The 25,085-nt window shown below is 54.4% G+C and overlaps 1 protein-coding gene across 1 annotated transcript; it reads left to right on the forward strand.

The window, feature by feature from the left end:
- Window positions 1-2,895: 2,895 nt before the first annotated feature.
- Window positions 2,896-23,653, forward strand: RAB8A (RAB8A, member RAS oncogene family). Its single transcript, XM_040241042.1, has 8 exons — window positions 2,896-3,265; window positions 8,613-8,673; window positions 10,906-10,966; window positions 15,063-15,140; window positions 17,340-17,429; window positions 17,991-18,056; window positions 19,561-19,611; window positions 22,303-23,653. The coding sequence occupies exons 1-8, from the start codon at window positions 3,142-3,144 to the stop codon at window positions 22,393-22,395; spliced, it is 624 nt and encodes a 207-aa protein (XP_040096976.1). The 5' UTR covers window positions 2,896-3,141; the 3' UTR covers window positions 22,396-23,653.
- Window positions 23,654-25,085: the final 1,432 nt, after the last annotated feature.

Genomic DNA, 25,085 nt, shown 5'->3' on the forward strand with positions numbered 1-25,085 from the left:
GATATTTGCTCTAAGATATGATCTTGAGGAAGGAGAATAGGGAATCAAAAGGAGAAATGAAAGCCTTTAAGACATTAAGGCAAACAATTTTTTTGTCACCTAGTACAATCAAAAACAACAGTCACGCTGACACTGAGCTTGTTAAGCTGGTAGATCAAATGAAGTATAATGCAGTCCTCTAAGTGCCCTACCATTGCTAGATTGAAGTTCCTCATCTCCCCCCTCCCCCTTTGGGCTGTAATCTAATCTCAGAATACCGTTTTAGTCATCCTGGTGCCTCAGCACTTAATACAACTAATGTTTGTTAAACTGACCTGTCTCAGCTCTTGGGGAGTACCGAATCCCATGAAGTGTGAGTGGGACAGAAGGTGAGGTTAGGACCAGATTGTGAAGACTTTATCCTGCCGATAGACCGTGGATGGATACGCGATAAATGTTTTAGACTAAGCACACTGAAGGGCAGAATCTGGATTAGACAATGATCGGGGAAACTAGTGGAGAGATGTGATCTGACAAGCAACAGAGATAGAAGGACAAGATTTAAGAGCCATTTAGAACCTCTAAAAACCAGGCTGTGAAGGATGAAAAAGTATCAAAGCAACTTAGGTCTCATTCAGAAGATAACTCAAGCTAGTATGAGTAGAAGATGACAAGTTCAGTTGTGGATATGATGAGTTTGAGGTATCTTTAACAGATACAAAGGCAGGTACCCAAAAAGTAGTTGGGACGTGGAGGGATGGCTCAGCTCTGGGCTAGAAAATCATCCAGCATGGAGATAATAGGAGCCAAGGAAGTGAATAAGATCACCCCAGAAGCAAGAACAGAGAGAGAACCATGAGGAACAGCAATATCTAAGAGACAAGCAAAAACCCCTCCAAATACTGCAATGGAATCTGAGAAGCAGCACCCAGAGAAGAGGTGGTGTGGGTAATAAAAAGAAACTGGGAAATAAAATGGGAACAGTACCAAGAAGAGGACCACCGGAGAATGTGGTCAATAGTAGCAAACAACACAGTCAGAAACCTGCGAAGTGGCCGATAGCTCCGGCTGAAGCTCTTCCTAACCATAGGGAGATTAGCAGAAAAATGTGCTGCAGTGGGTGGAAGAGGTAGGGACCATCTTTATAAATTCCTCGGGCAAGTCTCTAGGCATGATACCCCTAGAGCGACACCTAGCGGTGGCCATGCAAAGTGGTATGTGAGTGAAGTCGCTTAATCGTGTCCGACTCTGCGACCCCGTTGACTGTAGCCCGCCAGGCTCCTCCGTCCATGGGATTCTCCAGGCAAGAATACTGGAGTGGGTTGCCATTTCCTTCTCCAGGGGATCTTCTCACCCAAGGATCGAACCCGGGTCTCCTGCATTGCAGGCAGACGCTTTATCCTCGGAGCCACCAGGGAAGCCTGGCAAGTGGTAGTATGGTCATCTCAACGATGCAGGAAAACGTCATGATCAAGACCTCAGCCTCCAGACTTCCCTGGCGATCCAGTGGGTAAGAATCTGCACTCCCACTGCAGAGGCATACCCGGTCAGGGATCTAAGGTATACACACGCAACATGTGCGTGTGTGTGTGTGTAAGTTGCTTAAGTCATGTCAACTCTGTGCAAGCCCATGGACTGTAGCCCTCCAGGCTCCTCTGTCCACGAGGATTCTCCAGGCAAGAATACTGGAGTGGGTTGTTATTTCCTCCTCCAGGGGATCTTCCCCAGCCAGCGATCCAACTAAGGTCTCCCGCATTGCAGGCAGATTCTTTACCGTTTGAGCAACATGGTGCAGACCAAAAAAAAAAAAAAGACCTCAACCTCTGAAGCTGGTCCCTTTGAGTTCAAAATCCAGCCTACCTGGTTAAGACCCTGGGAAAGTCACTTAACCTATTTGGCCTCGGTTTCCTCATCATAAAACGGGGGGAGGACAATAATACCTACCTCAGTGGGTTGGGGTGGGGATGAAACACTATGTAAACGCTGACAACACTGGCAGGCACAGAGCCAACGCCTGTTGTTGCTAAGTCACTTCAGTCGTGTCCGACTCTGTGACCCCATAGACGACAGCCCATCAGGCTCCCTTGCCCCTGGGATTCTCCAGGCAAGAAGACTGGAGTGGGTTGCCATTTCCTTCTCCAGTGCATGGAAGTGAAAAGTGGAAGTGAAGTCGCTCAGTCGTGTCCGACTCTTTGCGAGCCCAAGGACCGCAGCCTACCCAGGCTCCTCCATCCATGGGATTTTCCAGGCAAGAGTACTGGAGTGGGGTGCCGTCGTCTGTTAAGTATTCCCTATAATTCACACTGTACTAACTCCTTCAGAGGTTTCCGAAGCCCCCAGGTGCGCCTCAAAGGGCTGACTGGTTTGCCGCGGGCGAGGCTCCGGGGTAAGACTCGGATAACTTCTAAACAGGTTTGTGGGCCGGTCCTGAGGAGTCCTGCAGGCCTCAGGGCGCAGCTTGGGTATCTCTAGGTAGGTCTCCTGGCCAGCGCCGAGGTCCCTCAGCAGGTCTCCAGGGGACCTCGCTTCGACTATCACTGCGCCCCTGTTCTCCTTTGCTCTTTGGCTCCCCTGGAACGACGCCGACGTCGCCACACCGCACCACCACAGCCACGATGCCTCCCAGCACTTGTCCGGGCACCAACTGAGGCTGCGCGGGTCTTGGAGCTCGGGCGCCAGAGACCCCACGCGCGTGCGCCCTCTGCTGGCACCAACGGTCTCCCGGCGCGCGTGCGCACAAGCTCCAGACCAGCCCCTGGTTTGAGGGCGCGCGAAGCCGTTGACCAAGCTCCCGGCTTATCCCCATCCCATCGTGGGGCGGGGTCGCCCCAGAGTCGAGGGAAGAAGGCGGGGACAGGGGATGCCACGCCTCCTCCCTGTCCGTATTTGAAGCTCCTTGACGTCTCACCACTGGCCAATCGCAGCCCGCCTTGTCCTGAGCGCCGGCCAATGAGCGGCGTGTTTGGGTCGCTTCCGGCTCTGCGCCCAGTTCGCCCCTTCCCCACGTCTTCCCGAGGCGGGCGGGGGTGCGGGGGCTGGCGTCGGCCGCGGTGACGCGCGTCGGGCCAGGAGCCAATCGGGGGCGGGATCGGCGCTGATGGACGGGGCTAGCGGCCAGTGGAGAGGCGCTAGCAGCACTTCCCGTCGGGGAGAGAGTGTAATATGGCGAAGACCTACGATTACCTGTTCAAGCTGCTGCTGATCGGGGACTCGGGGGTGGGGAAGACCTGTGTCCTGTTCCGCTTCTCCGAGGACGCCTTCAACTCCACTTTCATCTCCACCATAGGTAGCGGGGCTGGGGAGCGGCCGGGGGCGCGAGAGGCCCGGGCCGGGCGCGCCCCTGAGGAGCTGGGGCTGAGGGAGCGGCCGGGCGGGATGGACCAGGGATCTCAGAGGATCTAAGGGAGGCAGAGGGTTAAAGAGCAGTCGCCTGCATCATCGTTTGGGGGTTCCCCGGACATGGGGGGGAGTGGGGACCAGGTGCCCATTTTGCAGATGGGAAGACTGAGGCTCCAACCCTCAGCCTGCTCAGGGAGTATATGTCCTGGTTGAGGTCTTGGCCCCCGTCGTCTTGTTCTGTCTTTGCAGCATCCCTTGAAGCAGTTTTTGGTTCCCTCGTCTTACTAATTGGAAACAGGCATGGAGAATTTGTCCATGGGGAAAGGACAGCAGCAAGTGACATCTGACCTTATTACGCATTTACTGTGTGCCAGGCGCTTTATGGTGCATTATCACACTTCCGAATGCTCTGTATTAGGTGCTGTTACTAGTTCATTTCGCAGATGAGGAATTTGAGGCTCACAGAGCACACTAGACTTGCCTGTGGTCACACTGTCTACAGGTGGCAAAGATGGTATTTGTTCCCAGATATGTATGAAAATCCCATGGACGGAGGAGCCTGATAGGCTACAGTCCATGGGGTTTTAAAGAGCCGGACAGGACTGAGCGGCTTCACTTTCACTTTATGTCTGAACCCAGAAATCAAGGCTCAACCATCCCAGAGAGATGTGAGCACTCACCCCCAGGAGAAGCACAGCTGATCCATCTCAAAGCCAGGACTCCAACCCAGATATCTCCTCTTCTTTCCTCTGGAATATTCAGGGGTTGCACCCCTCTCCCTGACCTGTTTCCCCCGGGGATGAATTTCTTCTAGAAGGAATGGTGAGAGGGAGTGCAGAGACTTTCCCTGCCCATGCCCAGCCTTCCATCCCACTCGAGGGTGACAGAAATGGCGACTGATAGCTGTCTGCTCTGGGACCTGTCATCTCGAGGCGGATGCCAGATAAAAGCTTCAGTGAGAAACCAAAATCAGCCGCTGCCACTGACAGCCCTGACTTCCCTATCGCTCGGCCCAGGACACTGGTTGTCACTTTGCAAAACAGCCCTTGCCTGCGGGGCCAACCCACATTGTGGTGGAACAGAGTTGTTGCTTCTCAGTTCTGACATCCATGAAAGTGGAGCTGGCTTCTCCCCACCCCACAAAAATGACCGTTGTCCACATGAAAAGGTTTGACCTGAAAGTAACATCCATCAAGCCCATGGCCTGTAAACTATGCAGCCTTGCTGTGGGGTGGGGAACTGGGAGAAAGATCACTAAGCCCAGGGGGAAAAAACCTAGGAAATGGGCTTTGCTTTACCCATGTGTGCCTTATCTCCCTAATCCCCATAGTGAGCTGCCGATTCCGTCTTTGCCTTCTTCCAAAGCTGCACTTTGCAAGACTCTTAGATGCCAAATGGAAAGAGAATTGGACTGGCACTCGTCATTCTGATGTCCAGGTGCTGTTTGCCCTTATGCAAGCACTTCACCTCTCCGAGCCCTGTTTATTCAGTTTAGGAGTGGTGTCTCTGTTTTGGCCAGCACCTGGATGGTGGAGGATCAGAGCTGTACAATGAACAGGGGGCTTTCACCACTGTCAGTGGCCATCTAGAGGAAGCACAGTGTCTCCTCCCATGACAGCATCCTTCCCTGGACACAGGTCCTTCTGATTCCTCTCCTTCACTAACACCAAGGTCAAACTTTGGGGTTTTACCTTTGCATCCCCACCAATCAGGAAGTGGTATTCACTCCTGGTAGACTGTGGCTCGCACTCAGTCCAGACCTCGGTTTCCCAGAGTCACAACCTTCCTAGTGAGAATTTGGGGGTTGAGTTTTTTGTTTGCTTCTTAATTCTTGACGGGAAAACCCAATCTAGTCTCTGAGGAGGCCAGCCTCCACTTACAGGTAAGGATGTCACTTGGGCAAGGTCATCTAAGGCGGTGGACGTGGCACTTAAACCCAGAATCCCGCCACTCCCCCCAACCCCGGGATCCTCATTACATGTGTAGCCTTCCTGCTGGCCTCTGTTTTCTAGGAAAATTTAATTCCCCATGACCTTGAAGTTATGGCCTCATAACTCTTAGGCCTTGTAAAGTTTACACTTCCTAATTAAACTTGGTGTGTTAGTAAAACCCAAGAGGCAGATAGAGTGGTGCTTTGGGTTCTGTCGATTGGACAGTGCTTCTTGGTTTCATACATTCCCGTGTGTGTGGGCTTTGCTGGTGGCTCAGAACGTAAAGAATCTGCCTTCAGTGCAGGAGACCTGGGTTTGATCCCTGGATGGGGAAGGTCCTCTGGAGAAGGGAATGGCAACCCACTCCAGTATTCTTGCCTGGAGAATCCCGTGAACACAGGAGCCTGGAGGGCTACAGTCCATAGGGTCGCAAAGAACTGGACACACTGAGCAACTCACACACAGGCACACACGCACGCAGGCACGCACGCGCACATGTATAACAGGAGCAGGGGATGTTTTCGGAAGACTTTAAGAATGCTTTAAGAAGCCACTTGCATGTGGCTTAGTCCTGAAATACAGCCTAATGCATAGAGGCGATTGGCACTGAGCGTACCTCTGTATTTTCTTTATAGATTGGGGATTAAGTGGCTGTTCATTTTCTGCCCAGGTTACATTTTGCCAAAGCCTGCTCTCATAAGCTCCATCGATCATTTGTGGTGTGAACTTGGCCCTGTGGCTCCTGGAGTTAGCTCTCCTCAGCCTGGCTCAACCCCTGGCTTCTCCTTAGAACCCCATTCATTCATTCCTTCAGGGAGGTGGATGATGTACTTGAAAGTGCTTGCCAAACCACGCAGGACCACGTAGATCTGTTGCTCTTCATTTATTTTCATGCAGCCATCTTTTCCCCACTGCCTGCTGCACACCAGGCATCTGGCTAAGTGTAGGAGCTGGAGGGGTGACTTGGATGGATCAGGAGGAAGCAGAACTGTTAACTAACTAGGCCTGCAGTCAGAGTTTGTGTGCAGGACTGGGTGATCAGCTTCTAGCAAATACGTACTCAACCCCTGCTGTACTTGGTCACTGGAGATGCAATCATGAATAAAATAAAAGAGCACCTGCCCTCCTGGAGCTTATGTTCTAAAGGCCAGTATTCAGATGCAGGCTTACCTTCCCTCTCGTCCACAGGACAGCTCCTAAGGCAGGCAAGGATGGAATTAGCATTCCCCTGTGGGGTTCTAGGCTTCCCAGGTAGCTCAGTGGTTAAAGAATGCGCCTGCCAGTGCAGGAGACGCAAGAGACCCACCTTCAGTCTCTGAGTCAGGAAGATTCCCTGGAGAAAAAAATAGTAACCCACTCCTGTATTCTTGCCTGGAGAATCCCTAAGAGGTATTCTAGCAGACTACAGTCCATGGGGTCAAAAAGAGTCCGACCCCAACTGAACAGCTGAGCACACGCACATGAACCCTAGGTTCTAAGGGGTTAAGCCAGGCCTCAGTCTCAAAGGTTCACAGGTGGAGATTAAAAAAATATATATATATTGATTGATTGGGGTGTACCGGGGCTTAATTGCGGCATGTGAACTCTTAGTTGCTGTGTGTGGGATCTAGTTCCCTGACCAGAGATTGAACCTGGGTCCCCTGCATTGGGAGTGCAGAGTCTCAGCCACAGGACACCAGGGAAATCCCCACAGGTAGAGATTTAGAACCAACTCTTAGGGGCAAAGACTGCACTTAGCTGTTACTCCTCCACACAGGCCATTCAGATCATCACGTTTTGCTCCTAGCTTCATGGAGTGAATAAACAATGTGAAGGATAATACATGAAGAAGAGGAAGCAGGTTGGAGGAGAGAGGATGGTTAGGCAGGCTCCTCGAGGAGGTGACTGGAACAGAGACCTGAGTGAAGAGAGAGGGGAGCCAGGTGGCCATGGGATGAAAGAACATTCCAGGAGGGAAAAGAGCAAACCTAAAAGCCCTGAGGCTGAGACATGCTTGGGTGGTGTGGCCAGAGAGGAGGCTGAGAGCCATGGGTGCTGAGGGGGCCAGGTTAGAGCACTTGGGGAACTGTTTTCACTTTATTCTGGGGCCAAGGAGTCAGTGGGAGGCCACTGAAAGGTGTTGGGGGAAAGTTTTAAACAGTCTTGTTATGGGGAGTTCCCTGGTGGCCTGGTGGTTAGGATCCCAGGCTTTCGTTGCTGTGGCTGATTTCAGTCCCTGGTCGGGAAACTGAGATTCTGCACGTCATACGGCATGGCCAAAAAAAAAAAAAGTTTTATTGACATATAATTCAACTCACCCTTTTAAAGTGTTTAAGTCAGTGGCTTCAGACCCATTTACAGAGTTGTACAGCCATCATCACAGTCAATTTAAGAACATTTTCATTATGACAGAAAGACAGCCCACACCCCCTGGTCAATCTTATTCCCCCACACCTCTGGGCAACCAGTAGTCTCCTTTCCGTTGCTCCGGATTTGCCTTTTCTGGATGTTTCGTACGACTGGAATTATATACTACGTGACCTTTCCTGTCTGGCTTCTCTCATTCACTGTCATATTTCCAAAGTTCATCTGCATAGCAGCGTGTGTCAGGGCTCCATTCCTTTTTATGGCTGAGTAATATTCCTCTGTAGGGACGGACTACGTTTTGTTTATCCACTCATGTGCTGGTGAACACACTGGAAGGTTTGGAGCCGAGGTTAGCTCAGTGACATGGTTGAGTGTGTGTTTGGGAAGCTAGGGAGGGGATTGAGGGAACAGTGGTGGGAGAGCCTGGAGGGCAGTTAAGAAGGCTGAGAGGTCGCCCTGATGCTGGGGAAAGGGGCCTAGGGCTGGAGGGTGGGAGAGAAGGAGGGCAGGGTCAAGAAGGCTTCTTGGGAGGGGCCCTTTCAGCAGGTTTTGTCAGGCTAACAGGCAGGCAGGTGGGGGCCACTCACAGGGAAGGAAGTACACGAGTAAATGCCAGCACTTCATCTGCATCAGGCACACCTCGGGCCCAGCGCCCGTGTGCTCGGAGGGCCAAGTACGGGTGGCACCCACTCCATGAGGCCGCTGACCAGGGAAGGGAAGAGAGCAAGGCGCTGGCACCTGAGCTGTCTGGGTTTGCCCGCCAGCCCTGCGCCTTGCCAGCTTCCTTCTGTGCAGCTCCATTCTGTCCTCTGAGCCTCAGCCTCCCGTTCTGTGAGAGGAGAAAGTTCACCAGGCGCCTCCAGATTTGTTTGAGGGGTTTAGAGATCCTGTATGCCCAAGCGCCAGCAGGGGCCCCCGAGACCATGGCAGCTGTTTCTGCACAGGCTGGCCGCACCTGCCATAGATGCAGCTTGGGAAAGAGGCTGACGGTGATGTGCCTTTTTTCTTTTCTTTCAGGAATTGACTTTAAAATTAGGACCATAGAGCTCGATGGCAAGAGAATTAAGCTACAGATATGGTAAGCATTGTGGCTTTCATCAGCCCCTCCGCCAGCAAGTGCTTTGAGCTAGAAGCCCCTGGCTCCCCGCCACCCACCCACCCCAACCCCACGGCCCCCCGACCGTGGCCCTCATCTCTTTGTGCCTAGCCCAAACACTTTGGGCCTTCTTCAGAAGCCCCAGGTGAAGGGACTTCCCCGCGGTCCAGTGGTCAAGACCACACTTCCACTGCATGGGGCATGGGCTCGATCCCTGGTCAGGGGACCAAGATCCCACATGCCCAGAGATGTGCGTGTTAGTCGCTCAGTCGTGTCTGACTCTTTGCGACCCCGTGGACTACTGCCCATGAGGCTTCTCTGTCCGTGAAATTCTCCAGAAGAATACTGGAGTGGGTTGCCATTCCCTTCTCCAGGGGATCTTCCCGACCCAGGGTTGAACCCACGTCTCCTGCATTGCAGGCAGATTCTTTCCCATCTGAGCCACTAGGGAGGCCCCATATCCCCAGGTATATGGCCAGAAAAAGAAAGGAGGAGCCAACAGAAGCCCCAGGAACGGTGCTCTGCTGGTTGGTGGGGCTTAGAGTCGGTGTCCACCCCCTCTGAGGACATAGCCACCAGACCCAGTTCACATGTGGGCACACACTGCACCTCAGAGCAGCCCGCTTCCCTTGAGCTCACAGAGAACCCTCGTGGCAGCAGTGAAGGCCACCAAAATAGCAGGATACCTCTGCCCGGCCTCTCCATGAGCCCATCAGCTTGATGAGGGAGGCCTAACATCACTTCCTCTTTTCTCTCCTGGGGACACCCGGGCCTCACTTCCTAACACACAGACCTGAAACCCCAGAACCGAAAATGAGCTGAGGCCAGGCCCAACAGTGAGATCTGTGTCTGTTCGGCTCACCTGGGACTGACTTCCTGTGCTCCATAAAATCAGAATTTGTGAGTCCCCGTCATGGATTGTGGTCTGTAGGCCACCACCCTAGCAAGGCTGGGCTCAGGTGGTCAGATGTAGGAGGGCCTCAGCCTGCAGCCCCATCACTCGCAGGGGAAACGCAAACCCTGAACCACACAGAGGTCACATTGGGGAGGGCAACTCGGTCCTTCCAATCCAGGCACGTGCCTGTGTGTGGGATGGGGGCTGTGAGATGGGCTGCGGAGCCCCCTCCCTACAGCTCTTCTCCCCAGCTCAAGTCTCAGATGCTGAGTGCTGCCCCACCCGCCTAGCGGGTCCCCTCAACTTCAGGAGTCTCCACCTCTGAGCCCGACTTCAGAACTGAAATCTGAGTGTGGCCTAACTGATCCTCCTGAGCTCAGGAGGCAGCCAGTCTCTGGCCGCCTCGTAAGTTACAGGCCGTTCAAGTTCCTCTATTTTACAACACGTTGGAGGCCCAAGTTCAAAGGGACACTAAACCAGCAAGCAGGAGCTTTGCTTTCTTCTCCTCCCCCCCTCCTGCTTCTGCTCTTAGCGGTCACAGTGGGGTTAACGACTCTTAAAACTCCTCTAGAACAGTCATAAAATAACCGATCGTAACTGCTAGCGTCACCTGCTGTTGGCGGCCAAAAGTCAGCATGGCCCCAAACCAGGTGTGTCTGTCTGGTCCAGACATGCTGAGCCCTGAGCAGAGGGTGGTGCAGGGTCGCAGGAGGAGCCCTGGGCCCAGAGACAAAAGCTGTGGTCTTGCTCTGGCTCTGCCACTGGCCAGTTGTCACCTTCAAACAGAATACTGAATACCCTCCGTGCCAGGAGCTGGGCTGGGCAGGGGCATATCTGACCCGGGTGTCGCCACCGTACCCACAAGGAAGGCCTTTCCCTGGGGTCTCCACCAAGATGGTGAGCAGGGAGCTGCTTCCTGAGCTTCTCAGGGCTCCCCTAACTCAGCCCACCAACAAGGGCTGTGTCCGCCTGCCACCTGACCAGCCCCTTCCACACACTTGGCCCCAGATTTTCACAGATAATACCATCCAACCTTGGCTCTTCTGTGGCCCAGAAACCCTGGGGGAAATCCCCAGGAAGACAGGGTATGGAAGAGGAGTCATTCTGCCACATCCCCAGCCAGGAGACGTCAGACAGCTGCCCTGGCCGTGGTTTCTTTCTCTAATGGGGGCCAGTGCCCCGCAGCAGAGTAATGAATCAGGAGATGATGGCCCATGAGAAAGCTGTCCATCCTGGGTAAATGCCCCTCGTTCTCACTGTGACGATTGTTCTTGTTCTGCATCACCACTAATATCCCTTCTTCGCCTTCTCATCGTTAGGGACACAGCTGGTCAGGAACGGTTTCGGACGATCACAACGGCCTACTACAGGGGTGCAATGGTATGTATTGGTTTGCGTGGGGTTTGGGGCTTTTTTTTTTTTCAAGTCAAATGAACATCTCGTCCTTAGACACTGACACCTGGAAGTTTCTGAAGAGCCCGTGGTCTGGCTCCTCTGGGGTCCTTGGTCCCAGGTTAGTTTTAGGAAAAGGCTCTGTGCCCCACCTCCACCCCCTTGTCCATGCATCCCCTTCCAGCTCCAGAGACAATGCAGGGTTCAAGGAAACCTAATTCCCCAGGAGTGAAGGAAGACACAGGAAGCCGGTTCTTCCAGGTGAGGTCAGGTAAATCGGAGCTGGCATGCCCCAACGCTGAGGAGCGCTCACGTGGCCCGCGTCAGTCTCTGTGGAATTTGCTACCGAAAACTTGAAGATCTTCCAGGAGCTGACTTGCTCTGGGTTGTTGTCTGTTATATCTGCTTCCTGGGCCTGAGGCGGGATGAGGCGATTGGGGGGACTCACTCTTCATCCGTCAAATATTTTCACCAAGCACCTTCTCCAGGCCAGGCCCAAATCAGATGCAGAGGGCAACCTGTCCTGGGCCAGGGTCCTGTCCTCATGATCCCCAAACAGGTCCCGCACCTGTGAGGAGTATATACAAAGCAGGGTGCCCAGGGGCTGCGGGGAGTGGGAGGAAGGTCCCCAAGACCTACTCAGCCACCTGGGTCGCTCTCTGAGCACGTTCTCCTTACTTGGAAAGTAGTATAGAGAACAGGAATGTCCCAGGCAGTTGTGAGCATAGATGGCCAGTTCCCCGTTTCCAGCTCCAGCTCACCCCATCAATCAGCTGCTTAGACCTGTTTCCTCCACTAGGCCGAAAGCTCCAAGAGGGCTGGGCTGCCTCTGGGTCCCCAGCACATGCCCAGTGCCTGGGACTAAACTGAGGGTGCTAGGAGCTTGGGAAGTGCTGGCAGACAGCAGCAATGAATAGAAGCATTAAGTATTTAGAACATCCCACACAGCATCTGAACATAATAGAAACTCAATCATGTGGGTTGCAACCTTAGTGCTCCTCATTAAAATTAATTTACTAATTTTCCCCTCACCTTGCTGTGCTGTGGTACAGCGAGGTCTTGGGGCACTTGGGTCCTGGGGGAGCTTTTGCTGTGTGGCCTCAGGCAGACCCTGTCCCTCTCTGGGCTGAAATAATACCCCCACCCACCATCCACTTGCCCCATTCGCCAAACCCTTCTCTGCAGCTGGCAGGGGCCCTAGATCTTGACCATAAACCCCTGAGTGTAAGTGCCATGATCGTCCCCATTTTACAGATGAGGAGCCTGAGGCTCGGCACCATTTCAGGCTCTGCTTAAATTCACACAGAACATAAATATCTGGGCTGGTAATGAGTGACTGGCTCTTCCCAACCCTCACGTCCTCAGCGAGCTCCCGACGAGGCAGCACTGAGCCATCTGTGAGATCCTGTCCAGTTCCAAGGTGACCACGTCCTCCCAGACCTACGCTAACGCATACGGAAGCTGCCAGCTGGGTGTGGCCATTTGAATCTAAATCTGTTAACGTTGGTGACCCAGGCCCTCAGTCCCGCCTGCCGCACTTCCGGTGCCCCAGAGCCTTGTATAGCCAGGGCTGACCGTAAAGGATAGGGCGGGGAACGCTGCCACCGCTGCAGCCCCATCATCACCTTTGCTTTGTCCTTGTGGCACTAGACCCTTGGGTCCAAAGTTTGGGGAGCATCGGACATCCGATGTCCAGTTGTAAGCTTGCAGTCAGATCTGGGGAGCTGTGCCCTAACAGGCCAGGAAGATGCTGACTTGGAGCCTTGGGGGGAGCTTCAGGGAGGACCAGAGATAGAGTGATCCTGTGTTTTGGGTTTCCCTGGTGACTTAGCGGTAAAGAATCCACCTGCCCATGTAGGAGACGCAGGTTCGAGCCCTTGGTCGGGAAGATCCCCTGGAGAAGGAAATGGCAACCCACTTCTTACACGGAAGACTTTGACCTTCGGTGGGGATGTAAGCAGGTCTTGCCTGGGAAATCCCATGGACAGAAGAGCCTGGCGGGTTGCAGTCCATGGTGTCGCAAAGAATCACACATGATGGAGCAACAACAGTTGCTTTCCAGGGCCTCCTGTGCCTTCCTGATAGAGTTGTATTCATACCCCCGGCTGCCCCCCCCCCCCCGCTAAGCCCCTGCAGGTGAAAAGCTGGGGCCTTGGAACCTTGCACCATGGCACCAACCTAGCAGGGGTGGCAGCAGAGCCCTAGGCCATAGGAGCGGCCAGCCCCTGAATAGAGGGGCAGACAGGCCTCCCAGGCCTGTGGGGTTTCTTGCCCCGTGGGTAGAGGCCCCAGTGATGCTCGATTCAGAGTGTCCACTCGCCAGAGTCTTCTTCTCACGCTCCCCTTGGCTGGAGCGTGGCACATATCACAGCCACCAAAAGCTCCTCCAAGTCTTCTGTCGGCAATCTCCATTTAGTCTCCACGAGAGACCACTGAGTCAGGGTTCCCAGGTGGCACTTTTGAGAAGTCGTGGCTGTGGCGGGCTATACGGCCACTTACGTAGCCCCACACTCACAACGGGGATTGGGAATTGCAGCGGCTTGCTTGCCCTCTCTGTGGTTTTGTCACAGCCTCGCCCTGTGGTTATCTGCCCAGCACACATGGCCCGCGTTCTTACTCTGCAAATTCAGGCGGCCTTAGAGACATCTTGGCCAGCACCAGAGCTTCTGAACAGAGGGTTTAGGCCCCTGGAGCAAGTGGTTGTTTAGTTACTAAGTTGTGTCTGACTCTGCAATCCCATGGGCTGTAGCCCACCAGGCTCCTCTGTCCATGGGATTCTCCAGGCAGGAATACTGGAGTGGGGTGCCATTTCCTTCTCCAGGGAATATTCCTGGCCCAGGGATCAAACCCATGCCCCTACGTTGCATCGCAGGCAGATTCTGACCCCCCAAGGAAGCATGTAAGGTGAGGGAATGGAGTGAGCTGGGCCTCGGCAGGACAGCTGGGGCCGTGTGCCTTGGAACCCAGGGGCCGAGCCACACAGGGGCCGGATATCCTGTTGTGGGCTGGCTTTCCACGTGCCCTGTGGGGATGTCCAGGGCCGCAGGGGTCCCGTCACAGGGTGGTCCTGAGCACTGCTTGATCCTGTGGAGGGTTCAGGGAGTTCCTGTCATCAGCTCCATCAGAGCTGGGTTGGAATCGTAAAGGCCACCTCTCTCTGTACTTCAGTTTCCTCTTTTATCAAGTGGGGTATTTGTCCTTCTCAGCAATGGCAGATTGTAGGCTCAAGCAGAGGCGGGTTCACTTTGCAGCTGTTTCAGAACCCATGGACCATCTCCCAGTGGCTCACACGTCGGTTACAGAACCACAGAGGCCTCAGCGTTGCCTGCCTCAGGGCCTGAAGCCAGCCCAATAATGATGGGGTTGCCGGAAGGCACATGGGCATCAGGGTTTGTCCCCCTAGGCTTAGACGCCAGTTGTGTCCTTTACTTTCTTGTGTGTCTGGAGAGAGGGCCCTAGCCCCCCTCCCCCCACCCCCACTTGCAGCCTCAGGGTCCCCATTCTCACAGTGGGGACAGTGGGGCACCCAGCCCAAGCCTGTGGGTCTCAGGAAGACCCTGTTACAGTGCCCAGCTCATGGTGGGCACCAGATGAGGGGTGATGCTGGGATGAGCAGAGGAGGCAGCCCTGGCTGAGTCTAGGAGAAGACTCGGCAGGGTGCGGGGTGAGTGGGTGTGGAAGAGGCCGAGCATCGCCAAGGGTGGCAAGAGGGGGAGCACGGTGGGCATCGGGAGTACAGAGCACAGTCTGTAGAGCAGGGGCTGCAGGAGGCGAGGTTGGGAGGCCAGCCACTGGGACCTCACTGGCTGCCAAGGCAGGTGGGCTTGTGTTTCTCCTGCCTGCAGGGCTCCTCTGTAAGCATGAGGGTAGTAGTGTCTGGCCTTCTGGAGGAAGGGTCACGTCGGTGGCCAAGGAACAGGACTAGAGCCTGGGCCACCAGGGAGAGGCTGGTGCCGGAGCTCAGCAGAAGGAAGGGTCCAGGAGGGTGTCCTGTTGGGGTCTCTTCTGCCCGGCTTGCTGGGTCCTCCCCCCGAGAGAGCTCGCAGCTTGTCCAGAGCCTGTGTGTCTGTCTCCCCCTGCTCAGGGCATCATGCTGGTCTACGACATCACCAACGAGAAGTCCTTTGATAACATCCGGAACTGGATTCGGAACATTGAAGAGGTAAGTCTCCAGGAGCGCCCTGGTTTACCCGTGAGATCCCTGAGCACAGAGGCACCTCGAAGTAACTCGCTAGGAACAAAGAGGGACGGGAATTCACACAGTCAACCCTGGAAACCACCCACGCGTGGCTTTGTCACAGAGCAGCCCCGAGAGGCCATTCCACCAGCTGGGCTGTCTGTTTTGGGCAACCTCGAGATCATGGAAGAAGGAGACCCAGGCTCTGTGAGCATTCTGCTTTCTAAAGAAGGAAGGGTCTCCAAGTGGTGTGACCTTTGTACTTGGAGGGTGTGGTGAGGGCATGTCAGGCCGGACTTTGAGCTGCCACAGAGCGGGCTGTGAGCTGGGAGGAGGGACCCATGCTCAGGCCAACCGTGCTGGCCCCGCAGCAGCCCATGGGAGGAGACCTTGAACCCCAAGGGAAGAGAACCATAGGCCCCCCTTCCCGCCCCACCGGTCCCAAAACCAGAGTGGTCATCTTCCTGCTCTCCAAAGAGCTTGCCCTCACCCCCAAAGCCTCCCCCATTGACAAACTTGTGGCTTTTGATGACTCACCGGGTGAGGCTTCCGATCTGAGAACTTCATCCACCTGTGAAGCTAGGGCTGAAGGTCCCAGCACGGTCGGCACCTGTGGACAGGTGCTCTGGGCTGAGGACCCCATGTGTGCTGGCAGGAGGGGCCCTCACACCAGTCTCTGGAAGTTCTCCGTTCCGGCCAGTGGGCAAGAGAGCCTTCCAGTTAGTAGGACATTTGGGAGCAGCAGAGAGCATTTTTCTGAAGCCAGATCTAAGCTACAGCAAGAAGAACCTTTTCTTTTTTAAAAAAAAGTGTATTTACTTATTTATCTGAAGTAATAATGTTAAACCCGTTCTTTGCGCGAATGAAAAAGCGCACACGCTTTTTGAAAAAGAACTATATTTTTGAGAACACAAAGGTTCTGTCTGCTTTAGTCACCTTTGACCCACCTTTTAAAGATAAGAAACATTATCACTTCATTTATAACACTAAAAGGGAGACCGAGGATCAGAGTGGTGAAAAGCTACACTGTCAGTGGGTGGCAGAGCTGAGATTCAGACCCTCCTCTGTTTTTCTGATGTCTCTGATTTAAAGCAAGTGACCATGAAGTCAGCCCACCCTTTTTTTCCCTCCTTGAGAAACTATTGTGGGTCTGGATAACTTTCCATTTCCTGTGCTTTAGGGACCTTTTGAAATCCTCCTGTAATAGTTTGCACACTGGTGTATCTCTAAGGGCCTCTCATGGCCTAATCCTTCAGGAAATGAGGCCCACTGTGGGGTGTAGAGGAGAGATGGAAGAAGGAACCATTTTCAGGCATGAAGTGAAAGTGAAAGTCACTCAGTCATGTCTGACTCTTTGCGACCCCATGGACTATAGCCTGCCTGGCTCCTCTGTCCATGGAATTCTCCAGGCCAGAATTCTGGAGTAAGTAGCCGTTCCCTTCAGGGGATCTTCCCAGCCCAGGAATTGAACGCAGGTCTCCCACTCTGCAGGCGGATTCTGTACGGTTTGAGCCACCAGGGAAGCCCAAGAACACTGGAGTGGGCAGCCTGTCCCTTCCCCAGGGATCTTCCCTACCCAGGAATCGAACCGGGGTCTCCTGCTTTGCAGGCAGATTCTTCACCAGCTGGGCTACCAGGGAAGCCCTTTCAGGCATGAGGGCAGAGTTACGGAAACGCCCTTAAGGCAGAGCACCCAGGGCTGGTGACTGCCAAGGGCTAGGACCACCGCAGGCACAGCTTGTGTCTGGAGCCCAAAACAAGGGAGCTGGAGCTAGGCAGACAGTCCTAAAACAGCGGCTGATGCCTCCAGCCCGGGAGCCAGGGAAGGAGAGAGGCGAGCAGGGGTCAGGACCCCAACCTCACTTGCCTCCCATAGGCCAGACACCGCCAGGAGTCCAAGCACAAGCACGGTAGCCTGGTTGATGCACCCCATAGAGAAGGCGTCCTTGACCTCCAGAAAGCGTGCACTTGGTCGGGGTGGCAGGCAGAACCCTGCGCTTGGCCCTGGCACTGGCTCTCAGACACGGGACAGGCCCCTCGGCCTCTCTGAGCTTCAGCTTGCCCTGTGTTCAGGGTGTGTCTAGCTGTCCGGGTCACGCCGCTCTGACCTTGGGCGCGGGTTGGCAGCGGGCCTGCAGTCCAGTCTGCCTCACCCCACCCCCACCCCCCGCCCCTCCTCCCCAGCATGCCTCTGCAGACGTGGAAAAGATGATCCTTGGGAACAAGTGCGACGTGAACGACAAGAGACAAGTTTCCAAGGAGCGGGGAGAAAAGGTGGGTGTGGTGACCAGCACGGGCCTGGCACTGCCAGGTCCTCGTGGAGCAGAGGGACCTCAGGGTCTAGAGTTCCCTGCACGGAGGCCAGCCCTGCCCTGCCCCAGATGGGCCCCCCGATGGGGTTGGGGGGGCAGGCTTTAGAAGGGGAGAATCCCTCACCATCTTTATGAACAAAGATGACCCACCCTCCCGGGATGCCAGGCTTAGCTAAGGCACACAGTGGAGTCGGATGTCAGTGGGCATGTGCTATGGCAAGGGAAGGTGGGCTGCACGTGCCTAGCCAGGCTTCAGCCTAAGGATTGAAAGCAGCGAGGGCTTCCTGGCGTGCCCTGCTGCCCCCACCCAGCATCGTGTGGGTCCCCGTGAGGCCAGAGGGGCAGAGAGCAGAGCCATGGTTTGAGCCAGGCCCCGCGACCCTCCTGCCAGGGACGCTTACCACCTGTTCTCCGCTGGGGGCTGGAGGGCGTAGGCCCCCTCACTGTTACCCACTTAGCATGCTGTGTGGGAGTCAGGGCACCCAGCGGCTGATGTTCACATGTGTGCCTCCCTCCCTCCCAGCTGGCCCTGGACTATGGAATCAAGTTCATGGAGACAAGCGCAAAGGCCAACATCAACGTGGAGAACGTGAGTCCCAGGCTCGCGGCACCAGCCCCTTTGGGCCAAGGGTCAGATAGCACCCTCCAAGGAGGCTGTCTCGGGGACTGGCCACAGGCTCCCGCGGCCTCTAGACTGATGACCGTGAAGTTCTCCTTGAGCAGTACCACGTGCCAGACCCCTTGCAAGGCCCAAGCAGTCTGGGGAGTCGCCCCCTTGTTCTGACACCAGCAGAGGCCAGTCCCAGCTGGGTACCTGGGACACGATCTCACTGGCTCTCAGGCCGCGCTGGGGAGCAGGCGCAGTTTTGTGGGTGGGGGACCGAGGCGCAGAGAGTCCTCCAGCGGCCGGCACCCAGGCCCGCCTCCAGATGCGCGCTTTCATTCACAGCGCCCACCTATCCAGAGCAGGAGCCCTGCCGAGACTTGGCCCAGGCAGGCCTTCCTCTCCGCTCCACCAGCCCTGTAGCTCCCCTGCCTTCTGCTGCATTATGCCACTTCTGACCAGAATGGATCTTCCACGCCACTCCCGACCTCAGCCACCTACAAGAGGCACAGAAAGCCGTCCCTAGCTGGCCCAGCCAGTGTGTGTCGCCCATGACTCAGGCCTCGGCCACCTCTCTCTGTCCCTGGCCCCCTGGGCTGGGCCCTCCTCCAAGCCTTTACCGTGGTCTCACCCTCCTTCCCTTTCCCATCAGGGACAGCCCATGCGGCCCCTCCCCCAGGAGGCCTGTGCCATCCCCCAGGCCCTTAGGCCCACCACTTTGGGCATCCCTGGCACCCCGAGACCCTCTCCACAGCAGAACTTGACCACATCAACGTGTCTTCAGTGAGACTCTGCCTCTCCCCAGACCAAGAGCCCCTCAACAGCACGTGCTAAGACTGATTCGTCCCTGTATTAGGCCCGGGGCAGGGCTGGTGCCAGAGTAGGGTTTGGAAGTGTTGCCCAGATGAGGGAAGGGAAGAAATAAATGGTCAGGAGACTGGGACCAGCAGCAGCCTGGGGTCAGGTCAGCTCGAGCCTTCACCCATCCTGGGAAGATGAACCTTTGACTCTACCTACCAGGCCTTTGGGGGCAGTGACCCAAAATGAAGCTTGTTTGGCCAGGGAGCCAGCCACTTGTCTTTCTGCCCTGCCTCTGACTGTTAGAAGCAGGGCAGAGCAGGCAGACACAGCACAGGGGTCGAGGATTAGAGCTCGAGGAGTCAGTGAGCCACTGGCTGCCTTGAGACAAGTAACGTGGCCCCCTCCAAGCCTCAGTTTCCTGTCTGACCAGTCAACAGTGATCTCACCTCCCAGGGTCATTGGCTTAGGGGAAGTGGTGGTCTGGGTGAGCGGGGGTATCCCTGCAGCCACAGGAGATAGATGGGGATGGACGGGTAAGCCCCAAGCCTGGGTCTCTGTCCTAAACACCATTACCCCTCTTCCCCGGCTCCACTGTTGAGCCACACGTATCGCTTGGCAGGGGCCAGGAACCAGCCAGCCCCCATCTGCCTCCCACTCCCAGGGTGCTAACTGTGTGCTTATTCCACAGGCATTTTACACTCTCGCCAGAGACATCAAAGCAAAAATGGATAAAAAATTGGTGAGTGGGTGTGCCTATTGGAACTGGCCAGGATTGCCACCAGTGGTGTGATGCATCCCTGGGCAGGGCCCTGCTTCTGAGGACTGCACCTAGGAAGTGGGGCCGAGTTAGCAGGTGGGGCAGGGGCACCCACCCTGAGCTTGCTCATCCGCTTCATCTTTTTTTTTTTTTAAGAATGACACAGTTGTTTTTGTTGTTTTTATTTATTATTTATTTGGCTGCACTGGGTCTTTGTTGCAGAGTCGGAGGCTACTCTAAATTGTGGTGCACTGGCTTCTCATTACAGTTGGGGGCTTCTCTTTTTGTGGATCACGGGCTCCAGGCTCGAGGGCTTCCGTAGTTGCAACGAGCGGGCTCGGTAGTGGTGCACGGGCTTAGTTGCTCCACAGCATGTGGGATCTTCCCAGATGGGAGATTGAAGCCATGTCCCCTGCCCTGGCGGGCGGATTTGTAGTACTGTGCCACGAGGGAAGTGCGTCATGAGCTTCATCTTTCCTCTGGCCCAGAGCTACTCAGTAGCACCCACTGCTCACTAAGCCCACCAGCTGGCTGGGGACACAGGGCCCTTTCCTCCCCTCTCAGGAGCCAAGCACGCAGGAAGATGGAGGGCCTCCTGCAGGAAAACCTGCCAGGCAGGCTTAGAACCACAGTCTACGCAGTAGCAAGGCCCTCAAGCAAGGCTTGTGTCTTGACAGCTGCTGGTTTTCCATCCTGACAAGTCTGGCAGGTTGATAGCCTTTTTCCTTCCTGCCTCAGTCTGCAAGTTGTGGCAACCTTCAGTGCATCCCAGGGCTCTGAGACTTCTAAGGTCCTGCCTGAGTCCCTCCCCATACACCCTTTCATTCCTTTCCAGCTTGTTGGTTTACCACAGGAGCAGTTTCATAGTCCCAAGCCTTCGGCATCACTAGTGCTTTCTTGGTGGAGTCTGAATGCTGAACTGTGTTCTGGGCATGTTTAGCACCTACATGCTGTCGTGAGTCTTGCTCCAGGGCCTCTGTTCCAGGAGCCATTCTTTCCCTGCCGAGCGATGCTTCCTGTTGTCTGATCCGAGAGCTTGAAGCGCTCTCTTTATGACCCCTTCTACATCTGGCCATTAATCCTAGGATGCTCTGAATTGAATTGCAGGGCACATGATGGACTGAGTAGCAGCTCTTTAGTCAAAACAGGAAACAGTCTATGTAAGCCAACGCACTTTGAGAAAAATTTTCTTAGAATTTTCTCTTCAATATAACCATAAAATTTTGATTCTCAACCATCATTCTGACTCAGTTGGGCCCACTGGGAGTTACACTGGGCATCATGACAACACTTATGCTTTTATTTTTTTATTTTGTTGTACGATTATTATTTTTTATTTCGGCTGTGCCGGATCTTTGTTGTGGCACGTGGGCTTTCTCTAGTTTCAGCAAGTAGGCTTCTCATACGAAGCGTGAGCTCTGGAGTATACAGGCTTAGTTGTCCCATGGCATGTGGGATCTTAGTTCCCTTACCAGGGATCAAACCCACGTTCCCTGCATGGGAAGGTGGATTCTTAACCGCTGGCCCACCAGGAACGTCCCTGCCTGTGCTTTTCATAACAAGCCTGTTGGTTGCCCCCTTCCAAGGCATAGATTATGAGATGCTGATGCTCAGCGATAATCTGTGTAATTTCTTTTTTTTTTTTTAACTAAGTTGCAAATCACCAACAGTGAAATTCTGTCCAGTTCTTACTACCTTTGTTTATGTTCAGAGTAGCAGTCCCGGATCATCTCCTGTTGGTCTTTTTATTTTTTTTTAAATGTAATTGAAATGGGACATTGTATAACTTGGGCATTGTTATAACATTCAACAGTTACTGTTGAATAAATTCAGATTTTACCTGAGAACTGGAAGATGAGAAGAAATTAGTCAACGAAACAGCACCTGCACCCTTCCAAACATGTCGGGAAAAATAGGATTTTAGATGTTGGGCTGGCAGGGGCCAGATCAGAGGCTTCAAATGCTGGGCAGCAGCACTGATGGGTTTTCAGAAAGGCTCGAGTTTAGGGCGTGCCTCACCTGCAGCAGGGCGGAGGGTGAACCATGGGGGGAGGTGGGAGCCAGAGCCTTGGCACAGGGACAGGGAGGCCAGTGGGTGTGAGTGGCAGCGGGACCTGGAATGCAGCACCTCCACATCCCAAGGGGCAGAGCCTTTCGCTGCCCCTCAGCTGCCTCTCTGATAGGAGACGGAAAGGAGGGAAGGATGGGTGACTGGGAAAAGGAGATGGGGGAGAGGAGCGTGAGGTGGGTCAGTCAGTGGTTGGAAAGGTGTTGGAAAGGGGGGGGTGGGTGGATGGATGAGTGATGAAAGGAATACCCAGTTAGAAGGAGCGATGAACGGCTAGTAGATGAAAAGCAGATGTATGGGTGTTTGAAATTTGAGTTGTCAGTTGGAGGGGACAGCTGGAAGGATTGATGGATGATAAACAGGGATGGTTGGGATGATTGGTTGGAAGGAGATAGATGGAAAGAAGGAAGGGGGTATATGGATGATGGATGGGAGGGAGTGGGTGGTGGATGGAAGGGGATGGATGGATGGTTGGATGGAAGGAAGGAAGGAAGGAGACGGGTGGACGGTAGGTTGGAAGGTGACGGATACGCTGGCTGGTTGATGAAGGGACGTAGAGCTCATGTTGCTTGGCTGTAACCCCAGAAAACCCCTTGTGATTTCAGGAAGGCAACAGCCCCCAGGGGAGCAACCAAGGAGTCAAAATCACCCCGGACCAGCAGAAGAGGAGCAGCTTCTTCCGATGTGTTCTTCTGTGAGGAGTGCCGCCTTACTCTGAGCCTCGCTCGGCCCAGCTGACTGTGCCTGTCCTGAGTGAGCCCCTCACTCAGCCGGGGCCCTCCCCCCTCCAGCACCCCCCGCCACGCCGCGGCCACTGGGCCCACGGCCACCAGAACACAATCGAGAAATCGTTTATTTTAGCAACTGCTCTTTTTCAACTCTGGAGATGGAATGAGTGAAAAGAACCTGCTGTCTTTCCTGCGACGTCCGCTGAATGGTTCCACACCGTGTGTAACTAGAGAGAGAGAGATGGAGTCGTGGTGTGGCCACCAGTGGCAGGCCACGCAGCAGGTCGCCACCTCCGGGCCTCGACAGCCAGAGCCCCACTGGGAAGCCCGTCCACCATCCATGTCCCCCTGCGGCAGAAGCGAGGCCCCCCAGAGGCTGGCGATCACTCCCGGAGCGCCCGGCTCCGCACGCTGAGCGCAATGACCCACGTCAGGCCAGGAAGCACCTGCCCTGCACATCCAATGCCCTTTGTCACCTCTTCTCTGAGTTTCTGGACAAGGGACAGAAACCATTATCCCCACCCCCGCCCCATTCCCCTCATCCCATCTCATTTTAACTGTCAAACCAAAGGGAAGCACAAATTAAGGAAATCCTGAGGAAAGAAGCATGGCGTGGCCTTTCCTGTTTACAGCCAGGTTTGGCCTCTTGGTCCAACCGGGCCTCGGGCTGGGCCGGTAGGTCTCTCCCGCAGCCCCCACCTGAGCACCGAGGGGTCACGTGTGTGCCTCGGGGGCCCCACTCAAACACCGTCTCCACTCGGCCCACCCTCCGCGGGGGTGCCCGCTCCTCCTCCTCCCGTCGTCTCCAAATTGGACGTTCTTTCTAGAGATTTTTATTTTTCCAGATCCGTAGTGTCAGGAGGTGATTCCGTCTTTGATTCACAATGGCAGGCCCAGGTGATCTATCAGGAACACACACACACCCTTCCTGTGCCAAGAGCTCAGGGTGGCCTGCGGGGCCTGGCTGCAGAGCAGTCTGGGTGGGTTTTCAACTGCCGTCGTCGCCCACTGCTGTTTCAGCAGCTCAAGTTCCCGGAGAGACGGCAGTCAGGACCAGGTCACCAGGTCAGAGGGGTGTCACCAGGGAGCCTTTCTCTTTCTTTTTTGAATTAAAACCAACATACCAGCAATACTCTGCTCTCCCCTGGAAATCTCTTTAACCTGCTCTGTTTACGTCGGTAAACGCACTTACAGAAAACAAACAAATTAAAGCTCATTTCAAAGCTAACGGATCTTTATGTCCGCATTTTCCGTGTAGGTACACGGATGTGGCCAGACGTTGGGTACACAGGACACCTGCTATTTAAAACGCAGCCCAGGTCAGCAGGAGCCTCGGGTCTGGATGGGATCAAAGTGGAAGCGGCAGGTTAACCCAAGCTGGAGGAGAAGGTAGCCCCAAGCTCTGAGGAGGTGACACAATTACAAAAAGACTGACTTGGGAAACTAAGCTTTCCAGCACCCCCAGACACACATACACATACAGCATAGGGAAACAGAACGCTCGCTGCCAGCATCATGCCCTCTACTGAACCCACTAGGCCCACATTTACCCTAGCATGCCGCCACACTTCTCTTGGTCCTTGCTGGCACCTGTTTTGCCAAACTGAGCACTCCACTGTGAGCCGCCTCCTTCACCTATCAGGAGATCCTGCTTCAGACCCACCACTCAACCAGGGGCTGAGCCTCAGTTCCCTCATCTGCAAAAGGGACATTGTCATGGTCTCCACCTTGCAGGATGGCTCTGAAAAGTCCATGAGAGGGCACATCCCCAGCCAGCTGCTAAGACCTCTGTTGTCATTTGATTCATTACCGTTAGCATTGTTACTCATCTCCCAAGAGGAAAGCTCACCTCTTGTTTTACATCTTGTCTAACAGGGACGGGTCATCCAAGTTAACAGCTTTGAGCTGTAAAGTATTTGCTCCGTAATGCCCCAAGTTTTCACTGGTCGCTCCCAACCAGGTCAGGTGGGATCCTTAAGCTCCTCAGTCCCACCTTGTATCAGCCTCTTGCTCAGAGAGTCATGATTTTCCCTTGTTTCTAAAGATCTTGATGAGGGGGCAGGTAGAGAATCGGCTTCTCAGCTACCATCTCCCCCCTGTACTGAGACACATGATACCTTGGCTCTTTTTAGTAACAGCTTTTGTTGTTCAGTCACTTGGTTGTGTCCGAGTCTGTGACCCCGTGGACTGTAGTACGCCAGGCTTCCCTGCCCTTCACCATCTCCCGGAGTTTGCTCAAGCTCAACGTCCACTGAGTTGGCGATGCCATCCAACCATTTCATCTGTCGTTCCCCTCTGCCTTCAGTCTTTCCCAGCATCAGTGTCTTTCCCAGTAACAGCTCTAGTGAGATGTAATTCATACACATAGCATTCACCCACCACAGTGTGCAGTTCAGTAGTTCTGACTAGTCACAACCATCACCACAGTCAGTCTTGGAACATTTTTATCACCTACTAGCCGTCAGTCACTCCCCATTCCTCAGCCCCCAGCAACCACTAATCTGCTTTCTGTCTCTCTGGATTTGCCTGTCCTGAACATTTCATATAAATAGAATCGTACATTGTGAGACCTGCATCTGGCTGCTTTCACTCAGCATAGAGTTTTGGGGATCAGTCATGCACTTCACGCCTTTTTACAGCTGGGTAATATCCCGCGGTGT

Source organism: Oryx dammah, unplaced genomic scaffold (assembly GCF_014754425.2).
Source record: "Oryx dammah isolate SB20612 unplaced genomic scaffold, SCBI_Odam_1.1 HiC_scaffold_5, whole genome shotgun sequence".
Classification (NCBI taxonomy): domain Eukaryota; kingdom Metazoa; phylum Chordata; class Mammalia; order Artiodactyla; family Bovidae; genus Oryx; species Oryx dammah.

Coding starts and splice junctions, on each gene's coding strand:
- RAB8A (XM_040241042.1), top strand. CDS start 3,142: ATGGCGAAGACCTACGATTACCTGTTCAAGCTGCTGCTGATCGGGGAC. Junction 8,674..10,905: donor AGAATTAAGCTACAGATATG/GTAAGCATTGTG, acceptor TCTCATCGTTAG/GGACACAGCTGGTCAGGAAC. Junction 17,430..17,990: donor CCAAGGAGCGGGGAGAAAAG/GTGGGTGTGGTG, acceptor CCTCCCTCCCAG/CTGGCCCTGGACTATGGAAT.